The following is a 15,800-nucleotide window of genomic DNA, read 5'->3' as shown; positions in this document are numbered from 1 at the left end:
GTACTTTGCAGCATCCTCCCTTATGATAACTACCAGTCATAGCTGGGAAATACCCTCCGAATGGGATTCACGGAATGTTGGTGTAAAGATGTATTTGTTTTTTACTATATGTGCTTGACTTTTAGTGATGACCACAGCACCTTTTGCCACTTGGCCACAGAATCTGTAAGGTGCTTTTTTTTTTTTAGCATGAATTAGACTTGTTTGGCTTGTTTTTAAGACTCATTTACAATATATTTGTTGCATAATCAGACTCAAAACCACTAGCCTGATGAATGTACATGGTTTTTAATGTCTGTTCAGGCTTACAAAAGTCTTTCAACAGCGCTTTCACACCATTTTTCACTTCAATTAAGGAAAGTAGCCCGAATACGCTGCGCAATCGTCATGTAACAGCCGTGTTTCGGAGCCTGTCAGAGCCTAGAGAGCCGTTGCGCGCTCCCGTGCTCTGCTGATCTATTGATTTTTTTTCCCTGCCTCTCTTTGAACTGAACTTTCTCAAATGAACAAAACCACCCCGGGGAAAGGGGCAGATGTTCTCTGAGGGACATCGGCACGCGACTGTCTTCAGCCGAAGAATTCAACCCCTCACGCACGCACGGGACCCCCAAAACCTTTTCTCCGTTACAATAGCCGGGCTACTGTGAAGAGTTCATGCCCACTCATAGCAGCTGGCCGGAGTAATCTGACTTGAGATACAAAGACCTGCTCACTCAGTCTTAGAGGCTGTGTTAATCTCGCAGCCAGGCTTTCATACAGAGCGAGGAGGGGGAAAGAAAATCGGCACGGAGAAAAACAGATGGCAGTTCGCTCTCAGTTGGTCTTAGATGTTTCCATGAGCCGTGATGCTGAGCTGCTTCTTATCAATCATACGATCCTGAGCCACGCGCCTGCGCTTTTGTCATTGTAATGGCGCGCGACTCCGCTGCGTCACGTTGTTTTTAAGTCCGCTCTCGCACACAAAACATCAGCGCGGAGGGCTGAACTGTAAAGTGCACAGCGCTGTGACTTTTGGTTTTATTGTAAAAAAAAGTGACCAAAACCACGAAAACCCCCATTTGTCTGCGCCTCAGGCGATCTGGAGAGAGAGGAAGTAAACATGCACTCTTAAAAAAGATGGTTCTTGAAGGGTTCCATATAGAACCATGAACACTTAAAGAACCATTTGCATGCTTAAATGGCTCTTTGACGCAGATTGACGCAGAATGTGTTGTACATAGTTTTAGTGTTGTTTATGGTTCCACTTGTTGGTACTCTACAGAACCAACCAAGGAACCATGTACAACACATGCAAATGGTGTTCTTTGAGTGTTATGAATATTATATATATAAATATATATATATATATATATATATATATATATATATATATATATATATATATATAATATAAACACACACCATGTTTTTTTAGAGTGCACAGCAGAAGCCTATCAGCACATAAATGTGTGATCGCATTGTGATGCATGTCATTAATTTAAGCAGACAAGTGCAACGGCTTTCCAGCCTGCTTTGTGCTCCGTTTGGCCGGACTGAGGTGCGGGCAACAGGCAACAGGTCCAGCAACAGTGCCGCAAGCTCGAAGCCCCAACACTGTCGTTATTGTACAGTGCTGGTGTTCCCACGGGCCACTGGCTCGAGCAATCTAGGTTCCAGCTTCCCCAACCATATGGCTAGTGGCCGGCCATTCTTTAACATGCTTCCAGTCTAATTTGGAGGAAGAGCGCGCCGCGGAGAGAAGCAGTGGAGACATGCAGTTGAGATGTGAAAAAACGCCATTTGGTTGGGAGCAGATGGCTGGCTTGGGGGCCGTCCGCGTCTAAAGGCGTGTCGTGCCCTTCAGTGAGAATCCCCAAGGGCTACCCCCCCCCCTCCACCACCACCACCACCCCCCACCCTCCCCTTGTATTCAAAATCAATGAAAATTAAAGCGCGAAGAAAAGATGAATAGTCAGACCTCGAGTCCCGGTCTTTGTTCGCCGCAGCTACTGGTGGGCAGGAGTTAAAGTACAACAGCCCCCTATAGAAACACTTAAGTTAAACAGTCTCTCCATAGTCCACCTCCAGAAAGGAGGAGGAGGACGAGAAAGGGGAGCTTTCTGCTTGATTTCACCAAGACAGAATCGCGTGGCATAAATTACGTTTGAAAAGAATAAACGGAGTGGGCATAAATCCAGGAGATTTCACTCTGCCTTTCAGCTCCGCTTTGCTGCAGTAATCGCGAAATGTGTGCTACGTCAGTATAAAGGATTGTCCGGTGGAGTGTGATGATAGAGGGCTCGGGGCGGTGCAGTGGTCAGCTGGAAGGTACGGCCACGCACTGAATGAAAGGCATGGTCATTTTGAAAGAAGGATGAGGAGGCTTGGTCAGTGGAGGGCTGTTCCGGATTGACACCTGTGGTGTGCTATCATTTTAGAGGAGTTATAGGCAGTTTTGGGCGGGGGGCGGAGTTATTTATCTGTTCAAGTACAGAATTAATGTAGTTTGATGTAGGTTATGGGTGATGGTATTCCTCTTATAGCACGGTTCAAAAACTTTGGTTCTACATTCTGCAACGCTTTACTATCTATCTATCTATCTATCTATCTATCTATCTATCTATCTATGTATACACACACACACATATATATATAATATATATATATATATATATATATATATATATATATATATATATATACTTTGTGCACTTCTTGTATGTTTGTATCTAAAAACATTCTCTCACTCACTCTCTCTCTTTCATGTCTATGTATATATATATATATATATATATATATATATATATATATATATATATATATATGTGTGTGTGTGTGTGTGTGTGTGTGTATCTGTGATGTTGACCTCCATGTAAACCCAACTGTGCTGCTCAGGAAAACAACAGAGCCCCTCCAGCAGAGCGGTCGGTTAAAAAAAAAAAACAGCTCAAACGTAGCCGCATTCCTCTGGAATTAAACCGGCCAGTCGTTTCAATTAACGCCCTAACGAAGACCACCCTCACACATGAGCACACGCGCGCGGGCTTGGGCATGCGCACACAGCCCACCGGCTGAAACCTACTATGTCAATTCATTTCATAACCACAAGCGTGTGTGTGTGTGTGTGTGTGCGTTTTCTTTTTTTTTTTGTCGACTCTTCTGAGGACGCACTCCGAGCGCCTGGGTGACGCACTCAGGACTGCACTGAGCAGGGAAGCTAAGGGCGATGTGCTGCGGGCGAGGCGGAGGCGGAGGCGGAGGCGGTGCTGTAGAGACAGCAGCGTGCGCCGAGGGGAGCTCTTTCTCCCCGTTACATTGTGCAGGGGGAGCAGGTGCTGCCCGAATTACCATACAGCTGAGAGCACAAAGAACAAACTTATTCTTCCCTCACACAATAACAAAGTGCCTTAATGACAGCCACGCGAACGACACACACCAGCTCGGTTTTACAGCCCAGCTCAGGCAGGGAAACGAGGAAAACATCAACTTTCAGAAAGTGCGCGTCACTGAAACGCCTGAGATCTTATCTGGGGCGAATGAAAAAAAGTTAGGACCTGATTCGGAGATATTCTCTTCAGCTAAAACTCTTAAACTTTTACTCTAACTCGTTTGCGCTCTGGAGAGAGCAACAGGTGGAGAAGCCTTTGGATGCATTTTACATGCGTAATGATCCTCAAAGATGACGCATATGAAGCTCTCCAAATGTAAACAAACCGTACATGAAGTATGTTAATGAATGTGTTAGTCACTGTGACGTTTCCACGCCAGTAATAAAGCATTATAGATGTGATACTATAGTAAGCGATAATAATTAAGCTGTGGGTATCTCTGAACTAAAGGTGCGAGCACCGCGCGCACGACATGTGATGTAATGTTCAGGCTTTACCCCTGGATGTGTAGGATTCTCCTGTTTTTTTTTTTTCTTATATGTAAATGAGACATTTTTTTCTCCCCCTCACTCTCTCTCTCCTTTTTAGCAATGGGGAAGGGTTGCACATTTTACAGCTCAGTGACCATTTGGCGATCTTTTAGGGTGAGGGGGGGTGGAGTGGAAGGGGGTGATGGTGGAAGGTGGGGGGGGGAGTGGTGGTGGTGAAAAAGTGTCCCTTTGTGACAACTCGAGCCAGATTGGGGGAGTAGCTCATTTGCATCTCATTACCCTAGCAGGCGCACTCTGTATATAACGGGGCAGCAGGCGGACCGGGACATTAGACACCCGCACAGTCCACATGGAATCAGGATCGCTGGAGGAACAGAGTTTGTAACGAGAAAGAGAGAGAGAGAGAGTTGTGGATCCCTACAAACTCCTGCGCAACGGAAAGTACACAGCACCGGAGCGACCCTGTTGGCCGGGGTCGCCCTCTCTTTTTTCCCCCTCTTACCTTCTCGTGGAAAGCGCGAGCGAACTGGACGCATTGACCACTTGTTGGAAGTAATCGCCTGAATTTTGGGATTTATCTCCGGTTTAATTGTTTTTACAAGCCAGAGAGGACTTACATGGCCCGAGGAAGAAGATAAAGCAACAACAGCAACTAAGATAGTGAGAACGCAGCGAAGGGGTTCTTTGGAGTCTACATGACTTTTTGAGCAGCCCGAGCGCAGTGCTGAAGATCTTCACCACCATGGGGCGACTTATGATAGCTGCCATCCTTTGTGTCATGCTCAGCCAGGTAAAGAAAGTGTCTCGTGCCGCTTTGTTGTTTAAATATTAGTTGAACTAATGCTCATTATGTTCATAGATTACTTGAAATAACGCTTATTGCTCTTAGTATCACTAGTAACCCTTGATGTCCCCCTTTTGCAGGGTTTTTGTTCTGGAGTCTTTGAGTTAAAGCTGCAGGAGTTTCTCAACAAGAAAGGAATAACAGGCAACACGAACTGCTGCAAAGGAGCGGCGGCGTCTGGGATCCAGCAGTGCGAGTGCAAAACGTTTTTCAGGGTCTGCCTGAAACATTACCAAGCCAACGTATCCCCGGAGCCTCCGTGCACGTACGGCGGAGCTGTTACTCCCGTGCTCGGATCCAACTCCTTCCAAGTTCCCGAGAGCGCCTCGGACTCTTTCACCAACCCAATCCGTTTCCCTTTCGGATTCACGTGGCCGGTGAGTAACTCAGCAATACACTAGACATAATAACGCGATCCTGTGCGCGGGTTATTTAGTCTGCATGGCTGACACGCTGAAACCCACTCGCTAAGCATCATTATGCTCATTCGCCCATGCAAGGTAAACTCATTTGGGCCCCTCTGACAAATGTTGGCTGGGTGGGAAACTTCACATCCCCAGGGACGGTATATAATTGTCAGCTCAGCGTGAAATTCCGAACGCTTTCATTTTACTGCGGGGAGGACGTGTGAACCTGGGGAACTAGAGCGTGAATCCTAATGCCATCACACCTCAGCCCAGCCTTAGCTTCCGTCCAATGCAAAGCAGTGGTGGGTCGAGCTGCAGTGCTGACCCCACTGACGTTACAGTGCAATGCTTAGAGTGGTTATTCATTGGTTTCCCCTTTTCTGTGTGTTCCTACAGGGCACGTTCTCGCTCATTGTTGAAGCCCTGCACACCGATTCCGCTGAGGATCTGTCAACCGGTAAGACTCGAAGACCACTGAAAACAGACCCCCCTCCTCACTGTAACTCTATAACTTGTGAATTCGTGAACTAACTAGGCTATTTTCACTTTTTCAAGAAAACCCAGAGCGTTTGATCAGCCGCATGACCACCCAGCGGCACCTCACGGTTGGAGAGGAGTGGTCCCAAGACCTCCAAGTGGCTGGGAGAACGGAGCTGAAGTACTCGTACAGATTTGTGTGCGATGAGCATTACTACGGCGAGGGCTGCTCCGTCTTCTGCCGCCCACGTGACGACGCCTTCGGCCACTTCACCTGCGGAGAGCGCGGGGAGATCATCTGCAACTCGGGCTGGAAGGGGCAGTACTGCACTGAACGTAAGCCGAAGTTTCTACGACCTTGTGCCTTTTATCTTATCCTGATGGCATCTCAGGGGGATTGACTCACCTCTGTGGGGAAATGCTTGCTGGAACACGCTTTCGAGTAGTAAGAATGATAATAATGGAAGGGCCATATAATGGCACGCGTGCCATAGATTAAATGTAATGCCTGATTGGCTACTTGGCAAGGCGCTCGGCGTTGATTGGCTTAGCGCGCTGAGGTATTGTTGGAAGCGGGCAGCTGCTGAGTGAGGGAAGACAATAGAGCAGCTGTCCTGCACTGGCACCATGTACACCAGCTGTCCACCCTTATCTCCACCGACTCTGGGACATTATGGGGAGGGGTCTGTATGAACAGAGTGAAAAAAAAGAGGGACTTCTGACCCACAGTTAGGAGAAAAGAGGCTTTTGTTTGTCAATCTTTTGTATGAGTGCAACTGTGTTAAGCGGGGTCTCTTTCCCAGGGTTCTGACAGAGGCATATTCTTTCTAGCAGCTAGCCCACATTACTCAATCTCAACTGTGCCTGAACAATAATAATGTTGTCATAATTAACCAGATCGATCTCTCTCTCTTTAGCAATCTGTCTCCCGGGCTGTGATGAGGAGCATGGCTTTTGCGACAAGCCTGGCGAATGCAAGTAAGTAGAATTTCAAGTGCTTTCACAAACCTGTTGCATCACACACAAGGATGCAATCTAATCCATCTCGTGCTTTGCTTCAGATGCAGAGTTGGCTTCACTGGAAAGTACTGTGATGATTGTATTCGCTATCCCGGCTGTTTACATGGAACCTGCCAGCAACCGTGGCAGTGCAACTGCCAAGAGGGCTGGGGTGGTCTGTTCTGCAACCAAGGTGAATGTTTGCTAATATCTCCAGCGTTGCTTTAACCCCTTAAATGACCAAGGCCCACCAGCAGGCCCAACGTTTTATTGCGCACTTATATAACCTAAGAATAGCTCAACCATTTTGAAATTGAAGTCCATGTAGTTACTGTATAATAAGCCTTGTGTGTGTATAGGCCTGGGATTTTAGTGGGTTAATGCACTAGTAGCTTTGTGCAAAAGTTTGGGCACCACTGGTCAAATGATATGCTTTTGTTGATTTTCTAAGTGAAAAGAGAACACACATCTGCACATTTTAATACTGTTTACTTGCTGAGTTTGACATATTGGGGAAGAAAATGCAACATAAAATGTGGTTTGTGCTAAAATCATAGCCCTCTTTGTGTTGTATGTATTTCCAGTATGTTAAATTAAAACTGAACACTGAGCTCTGCAGACAAATACTCTGTAGACGATGTGCGTTAATTTAGTTTTCACAATAAACAAATCATGTAATCATGTAACACCGTGAGTGTTCAAATGTTTGCAGACATCTGTATCTTTTTTCAAAAATCTTTAGCAGAGCATGGACTTAGGAGGAAGGACTAACATTTTGTTTCCATGTTTCAGACCTGAATTACTGCACACATCACAAACCATGTGCTAATGGGGCCACTTGCACCAACACTGGCCAAGGCAGCTACACCTGCGCCTGCAGGCCTGGCTTCACGGGAGCAAGCTGTGAGATTGAGGTCAATGAGTGCTCCGACAACCCCTGCAGGAATGGAGGAAGCTGCACTGTAAGTTACTTAGCTGTGGTGGGATACTGAGAGGATGGGAAGGTGTTCGTATTTCTCCAAAAGGGTTTTTTCTAATCATTCCTTTGGCCTTGCAGGATCTTGAGAACACATATAACTGTGCATGTCCTCCTGGCTTCTATGGAAGAAACTGCGAGCTAAGTGCCATGACTTGTGCTGATGGGCCCTGTTTCAATGGTGGACGCTGTGCCGACAATCCTGACGGAGGATATTTCTGTCAGTGTCCCACGGGATATGCTGGCTTCAACTGTGAGAAGAAGATTGACCACTGTAGCTCCAACCCCTGCTCAAATGGTAAATTGAAACTCATTTGGATTCAAAGTGATTTTTCCCAGTTTAAGTTTGAATCAGTTTATTCAATATCTTCTCAATGTCTTTCGCTTCTTCTCCAGGTGCCCAGTGTCTAGATCTTGTGGATTCCTATCTCTGCCAATGTCCAGAGGGTTTCACAGGAACACACTGTGATGACAATATCAACGAGTGCGCTAGCTACCCATGTCAGAATGGAGGTACTTGCCAGGATGGTCTCAATGACTACACCTGCACCTGCCCACCTGGATACACCGGCAAGAACTGCAGCTCACCAGTCAACAAGTGCGTGCATAACCCATGCCACAATGGTGGCACCTGTCACGAAAGGGACCACCGCTATGTGTGTGCATGTATTCCTGGATACGGAGGACGTAACTGCCAGTTCCTGCTCCCCGAACATCCTCACGGACAGCCCGCTGTGGAAGGACCCGACAAAAGGTACTCCGATGACGAGGATGATAACGAGTTTCCTTGGATGGCGGTCTGTGCTGGGATTATTCTGGTGCTTTTGCTCCTCCTCGGCTGCGCTGTCCTGGTCGTGTACATCCGCTTAAAAGTGCAGCAGAGGAGCCAGCAAATGGAAAGCCATAATGAAAGCGAGACCATGAACAACCTGACCACCAACTGCAGCCGGGAGAAGGACTTGTCCGTCAGCATTATAGGCACCACGCAGGTGAAGAACACCAACAAGAAAGTGGACTTCCAGAGCGAGGCAGCCGCTGTGGAAAAGAACGGCTACAAGTCTCGCTATTCATTAGTGGATTATAATCTTGTTCACGAACTAAAGCAGGAGGACTTGGGGAAAGAAGACTCTGAGAAAAGCGAAACGAAATGTGAAGCTCTTGACCCGGAGTCAGAAGAAAAGCACAGGAAACATTTAAAAAGGTGAATAGTGCTGGAGATTTGTTGAAGAAAAATGCACTGAAACCTATTAGAGTTCATTATGCTGTTGATTCTGTGCCTAACGTTGTTTTATCTTTGAATTACAGTGAGACTTCAGAGAACTGTTCAGAGTCTGTGTGCAAAGACACAAAGTACCAGTCTGTCTTCGTAATATCAGAAGAAAAGGATGAATGTATTATCGCAACTGAGGTGAGTTCATCTCTATGTAACCTGTCAGCCTCTTGCATTCCGATCACATCTTTCCAAAAATCAGAGAACTGAATCTCTCTCTCTCTCTCTCGCAGGTGTAACGCCACCAGTGCTCGTCTTGCTCTACGGGAGGTTTTACTCCAGTAAATGCTGCTCAAACCAGAGGGAAGGTTTCCTTCATGTGACTGCTGCTGTGGGGACTTATGTTGATGGTGATATTCAGAATGAGCTGGTTCTCAACTGAAGTAAGCACAGTGACTGCAGAAAAAGGATGTTGGGCCATACTGGCTCGCGCTCTCAAAGTTTGTTTCCCAGGAACGTGCCAAACGGACTTGTTGCACTTCCTGTAGGGAGAGTTATTCTTTTACCTCATTGCACTACGGAGGGTTGCTTTTTAAATAATGTATTTAACATTCACATTAAGTGATTACTGTGTATGAGTATGCACTGACTGCAGTGTCTATGTTTAAATTCTCTGATCCATTGTGTAGGCAGAGGAAAAACGCCGCCATCACATCCTGATAGATATTTGAAAAGCTGTATTCTTTTTTTTTTATTTAAATGTTATTTGTGATTCAGTTGTTTGTGTTTTTTATTTTGTGAAGTTATGTTTGATATAATTTAATCTTTTCCTCATTTTCGCAAATTTGTATATTGTATATAAGGCACTTCGGGTCTTTGTGACTGTTTTCCTACAGTAATGTATTTAAATGTGTTATGGGAATTGTTTTATACGTGTTCCTCATGAAGAAAATCACCTTAATATTTTTCCAAATAAATCCTGTATGAAATATTACCAAATGAGTGATGCATTCTAGTGCTGAGAAATGATCCATAACTGTATAGATGTTTATTTTCTGGTGATACAGTCACAGACTATTAACAGGCTTGCATGAGTCAACCATGGTTCTATAAATTAAGGCACCTCTACTAGAAAGTCACTTTACTGCAGATGTTAAAAGGGAATTTCACTTGTTGAGATGTAAACAAAGTGATTCAGAGTGGTTTATTGCAGAGAAACTTGCTGACTCACATTTCTTTACAGTGGTGGTGATAGGAACCAGGGGTCGTAATGCCTACTATAACTATATACTATAACTATTTTATTTGCTATCCAAAACCACCAGTGAACTTAAACCTACCTTCTGAGTTTTTAAATGTAATGTTTGTAATGGGGAAAATAGTGGTAAATCTGAAAAACAAGTAGCTTTGGAGACTATTTTGCCTTTACGACACCCTGCATGCACCACTTCACCATGAGTGTGTTATAAAAAGTTTTAGGCCAAAAGCAAAACTATTATACAGAAATGCCTCAGACATCAGGCAGCATATTCATAACCATTTCATATCAGTTTTCTTTGAAGTAGTTTTAGAGGTGTTAAACACCTTGGATATCTGGTTCTACCAGATTTGTTCACCACCAATGTAAACAAATCTGACTCATGAACTTCCTCTAGAATGAAGCATTTCATATCAAACCACCCTGAATGACTTTGTTTATATCTTAGTAGTCAAATAACACTGAAAATTTGAGAAATCAAAAAAGAAGCTGGGGTAATTCTGAGTTATTCTAGATTATTACTGAACACAGTTTTCATTTCTCAGTATAATAAGCCTAAAAAACGTAGTGCTTTTTTGAAATGTACAATTCCTGTTGTGGGCAAAATTGAACGATTTCAGAATTTGAAGACATCCTTGAGCTTAAACCATGTAGCAGTGGACTTAATGGTGTGGTTACAACTCGGCTGTACCTTGTTTGGCTCTGTTCTAAAACTCTGAAACTATAGGTGTCAACTGAATGTGACTAAAGATAAGATCATGTCTTAATCATATTTAATGTGAGCACTGCTTAAAATAAATGTGCAGCCAGTGATTAACACAGTTTGTATAACCAAGCTTTAAATATGTAGGGTTAATTTCCTATGTTAATATGCGCAGATCATGAGTCTCAGTACAAAGTTGATATTTGTCCCACCAAATTATATTTGTATGTAAATTTCGTCTGAAGTATGGGGTGTTTTGTGATGTGTTTCTAGTTAAGAGGACAGCGATGAGGACCTGAACTTGGTACAGTTGAGAAGGGCTTTGTACTGAATGCACGAAGCCCATAGTGGCTCCAGTTGGGTTCAGTGAAAAGTATTTGCTGGTATTACGCGACTGGTGAACGGTTGTTTTCACATACCATGCTAAGCTTTTAACTTAACTTTTTTTTCACTCGCACAATGGCTTTTCGCTGAGTTGGAAAATATCAGGAGACAGGCCTAAAGCAGCTCTTTTGTTTCTTCATTCGGAATAGGCCTGTGGCACTGCTCAGTGACTAATGCTGAACATCTTCTTTTCTGAATATCTTCTTTTTTCTTTTTTGATCAGTCTGTAATCAAACAATAGTAATTGGTAGTATGCACATCTCACATGTACACTGTGTTTATATCTCATTTTCACACAAAAATAGTTTATAGCGGCTGCATTTCAAGTTGTTTGTTTCTGAATCTACATTTTTAGTTTTACTGAAACATAGTTTTTCCACTTTTACTTACCTTAAGTTTTTCCAGGTGAAAAGTACATATTTGTATCTTTTCATAACCTAATATTTTAAAATAGAACAATAAAATAAAAGCCTGCAGATGAAACAGGGTGTGTGGAGTCAATACAACTTAGAAAATGTTGACCACACTCATATATAACACAGACAAGTCAGTCTATAAGCTTGACTGATAGGTGTTACTGGTCCTTTCAATTAGCATATTTGAAGGGCAGCTTCATTAGACTTTGCTATGAATTTGATTGGATGTTTAATTAAAAAAGCAACAAAATAATTAATTAATATGGCTGGGAACAACAACCTTGACTGTGTGAACGAAACTGTGAAGAGTAGAATTTATTTTTTTTCTCTTGTGAATGTGAATATTAAATTTACACTATATAAAATATGTCCAGATTAACACCTACAGTCGTGTTAATGCTCAAATACCCGATGAAATTTTGTTGGTTCTCTAGGTAAAAATAACTTAACACATCTTCTACAGAGAATAAACCTAAACACAAACTGGCATTTTTTGCTCATTAATGCACAATTTCTATTTATTTAATTGAACAAATACATTTGCACAGTCCACATTTTCTGTTTATTTTCCCCCCAATATGTTAATATCCGCATGTAAACAGTAACTGTTTATTCAAATTGCAGAAGTGTTTTTATTTTTCACTTCATTCAATCAGCAAAATGTTATTTTACCAGGAGTGCCCAAACTTTTGCATATGATTCTAAACAAATAACAATGAAAATGAGCATTCAAAAAAAAAGTAAGAGGTCATGTTTCACATTAGGGGGTACTTGTCACCCCACTGCCTGGCTCTGACCCTGCATTCACTGACTCACTGAACAAGCAATTATTATTAGTAGTAAACGTTCATTGTTAAATCAGCAGTTTTGAAGGAGATGGTTACAGAATGGTCTCATGCCTTTTGCAGAAGGTGTGTCCTCATCAGAAACGCCAACATCTGCGAGAGAAAAACAATAAATGCAACAACAAATTATCAAAATATATCAGTTTCATATGTGTTGTCCAAATCTTGCATTTACATAAAGAGCTTAGTGATGCACATGGGCTGTTTAGACATTTTAACTTCTTGTACAGATTAATTTCAGATCTTATTATAATCGTCTTTCCTCCTTTTTTACCTTTTCTGTCTCTTTTTCGCACAGAAACGTTGAGTGATTGTGGTGCGCTGCATGACTTGGTACTGGTCTGTATGTTCGCTCTTACTTCTGCTTGGGTTGGTCCCTATAAAGCCGTTTTCTGCTGCCGAGACCTTCAATGGCATGTTAAATTTTGACAGATTGCGGAGAGAGGGGAACATGAGCGAAAGAAAAGGGATCTGGCTCCGGCAATGGCCCAGCCTTTGTCCAGGCATAGTGGTCACCTGTCAGGCGCTACAAAGCAGAGCCACCCCCCTTTCAACTGCTGCAACCTGGACCCTTAGATCTCATTTGCTGCTGTATGTGGTCGTGCCAGGGAAGTCTTGGGAAACAAAACTGTGTCGGCCAGAACAATTAAAAGCGTACAAAAGGAAGTCAGGAGGTCAAACAACCAAAGTTCTGTCAGAGACAATGTGCATTACTGTGGTGTCCTTAACCAGAGAAAGGTTCACACCTGCTCAGCAATTCAGTTTAATGCACAAATTTGGACAAACAGAAATTTAAAACTTGCCATATATTTACTAAGACTAAATACTAAATACATGTTACTAAGAACTAGAGAGAGAATGTTTGAGAACAATCTTTAAGTCGGCTTAACAAAGCCAACTAATAAAGCCTCAAAGTTAAAGCAGCTGTAGAATGTTTTTGATGACTTAATTGGGTTTATATAGTAATGGTTTGGCCATTGCTATGGTATTCTAGGTGGTTGCTAAGGGGTTGCTAGGCTGTTGCTATGGTATCCCATGTGATTGATAAGATGTTGCTAGGCGTTGGCCACGGTGGCCAAAGTGGTCACAAAGGTTTTGTTAGGCAGATGCTATGGTATCCCAGGTGATTGCTAAGCCGTTGCTAGGTCTTTGCTATTGCAGCCAAGGTGGTTGCAAAAGTTTTTTTAGGCTGTTGCTATGGTATCCCAGGTGGTTGCTAAGGTTTTGGGGGGCCGTTAGTCTCCCTAGAGGTTGCTAAAGTGTTGTTAAGCCATTGCTAATGGCATCCCAGGTAATTGCAAGGTGTTGCAAGGTTTTTTCTAAGCTATCCATGATGATTACTAAGGTTTTGCTAGCATACTTGTATGATGTTGACAAAAACATTTGGCTACAGAGTGTATACTGACTGTGGTGTAATAAATGACAACAGTATAAGCAACACATATATATTATATGAGTACAATGACTCAAGTTTCAAGCTGATGAGCACTCTCCTATTCATCGCTATGGAAAAAAAAAAACAGTGCTTGAACGAATGCTGTATGGACATCCTAAGTCGAACTGGTTAGAAAACACAAGCAAGCAGAAGCACAACCTATTCGGGTATAGACTCTATGATCATGAAAAGTTTTGTGGTTCCAGTTCGAAAGCTGCAGGAAGACTAGTTTCACACATTTCAGTCCATAGGATAATAATAAAAATAAGAAATAAGAAAAAGAACAATTTTTTCAAGACAACTTAATTAGACAAATGTAAACTAGCCTGTTTATAATTTACTAATATATATTATAGGTCTCTTTTTGTAGAGTGAATGCTCAGGAATGCAATCACCGTAAGCATGTGGATCTCCCATTTACCACACAGTAAGATTCTTAGCCGCAACATATGACTTATCCATTGACACATTACTGAGCCAAATGGCCCAGAGACTTATGCTAGAGCAATCAGTAGCAGTGTATGCGTTCTATGTCACCAATTTCGGGTTCACACTCTAAACTGACGCTATTTTGTAAGTGTTGGCATCAGTTTAGCGTCAATTGCACCACTTGCACAGCAACTTGAATAAACACCGATGACAAATACATCACAGGTAGGAGAAAGGACTGTTCGTGACCTTTTACATTATGTCCCACAAGTGCCCCTTGACACTGCTCCTAGGAGAGACCACCCAGCCAGAAGGTGACAGTGCACCTCAGGACCTGGAGATCATCAATCACTCTCTGTGTCTTGAAGCGTGACCCCCAAGACCTCTGGGCAGAAGGAAGTCCTATTCCAAAATAAACCCACAGACGCAAGAGGGTGGCCATTTTCCTCTTTGTTTTCTGAACACTCGTAAGGGCTGACACTTGCCACTCTCGGAAAAAAAAAACACAACAGTACCCTTCAGTGAGGCTCCTGCGCTCAAAAGCCTACACAATTGTTTGTCCTCACTCCCAAGTCTCGCAGAACTGACAGTAAGTGCTTTCATGGTGCCATGTCGGACAACTCTGACGTGTAGATTTTAGTCCTGCTAGCAGGGTTTAAAACCACATGCTGTGATTATCTTAAGGCTGACTTGTTTACTTAGAATATGAATATATGTGCAATTATCCTTCAAGGCAGTTTCTTGTAGATGCTTCATGACTGTAGAGCAACTAAGTTACTCTGCCATAAGCCTTGAGTTACTTAATGCCGTTGTGTATGGAGACACTACAGGTCAATAAGCAAATTAAAAAAATAAATATCACAATAAATATTTGACAGTTGATTACTGATATATTTACAAATATTTTGTATTGTGTATTGTTATGGAAATTTTGCAAAAAAAAAAAAATTGGAGGTGCAAATTAGATGTAGAACTTATTTGCATGCTTATGAACAATGTTAGAATGAAAATGTTTATTTTATTATGAAGACCCACTCCAGAGAAATAATTTTACAGAATTATAATTGAATATCTAATAGTTTTATTGTTTAATCAAGAGAACATTATGCACAATTCCTCTCAACATGTTAAATTCAGCAAATAAACAGCAACCGTGCATTAAAATGTGCAGAAGCGTGTTCTCTGTAGAGGATGTGTTCACTTCTTTTCACTTAGAAGACCAAAAAAACATCATTTGACCAGGGGTGCCCAAACTTTTGCATTTAACTATATATACACTAATCCTTAGAATTGTTTTCACATATATTATGCAATTTGAGTACATTACATTTTTAGATTTAAAAAATGCTATTTAATTAGTTTTGTAATTTTATAATGTTTTCAACTCATTTTGTAAAGCAAAATCTAGCAGAATTCCAGCTATGAGCAACATATGTGGAAATCCTTCTGTAATATCCTTCAGAATATGGTTGGGAATGAAAAATGACTTTAAGAATGGACCTCAGAACTGCAATACTCAGTAAGATCTCAGAAAATGTGCATCATTTTTGTATATTTT

The 15,800-nt window shown here is 42.4% G+C and overlaps 1 protein-coding gene across 1 annotated transcript; it reads left to right on the top strand.

Annotated features, from left to right (window-relative positions):
* Nucleotides 1-4,162: 4,162 nt before the first annotated feature.
* Nucleotides 4,163-9,722, top strand: dld (deltaD). The gene is made up of 11 exons (XM_036573749.1): nucleotides 4,163-4,649; nucleotides 4,784-5,080; nucleotides 5,507-5,567; nucleotides 5,666-5,923; nucleotides 6,505-6,565; nucleotides 6,649-6,779; nucleotides 7,379-7,548; nucleotides 7,644-7,860; nucleotides 7,959-8,763; nucleotides 8,868-8,970; nucleotides 9,066-9,722. The coding sequence occupies exons 1-11, from the start codon at nucleotides 4,602-4,604 to the stop codon at nucleotides 9,069-9,071; spliced, it is 2,157 nt and encodes a 718-aa protein (XP_036429642.1). The 5' UTR covers nucleotides 4,163-4,601; the 3' UTR covers nucleotides 9,072-9,722.
* The last annotated feature ends 6,078 nt before the right edge of the window (nucleotides 9,723-15,800 follow it).

This window comes from Colossoma macropomum, unplaced genomic scaffold (assembly GCF_904425465.1).
Source record: "Colossoma macropomum unplaced genomic scaffold, Colossoma_macropomum, whole genome shotgun sequence".
NCBI lineage: Eukaryota > Metazoa > Chordata > Actinopteri > Characiformes > Serrasalmidae > Colossoma > Colossoma macropomum.
Note: the sequence above shows the minus strand (reverse complement) of the source record. Positions and strands in the feature narration are given on the sequence as shown.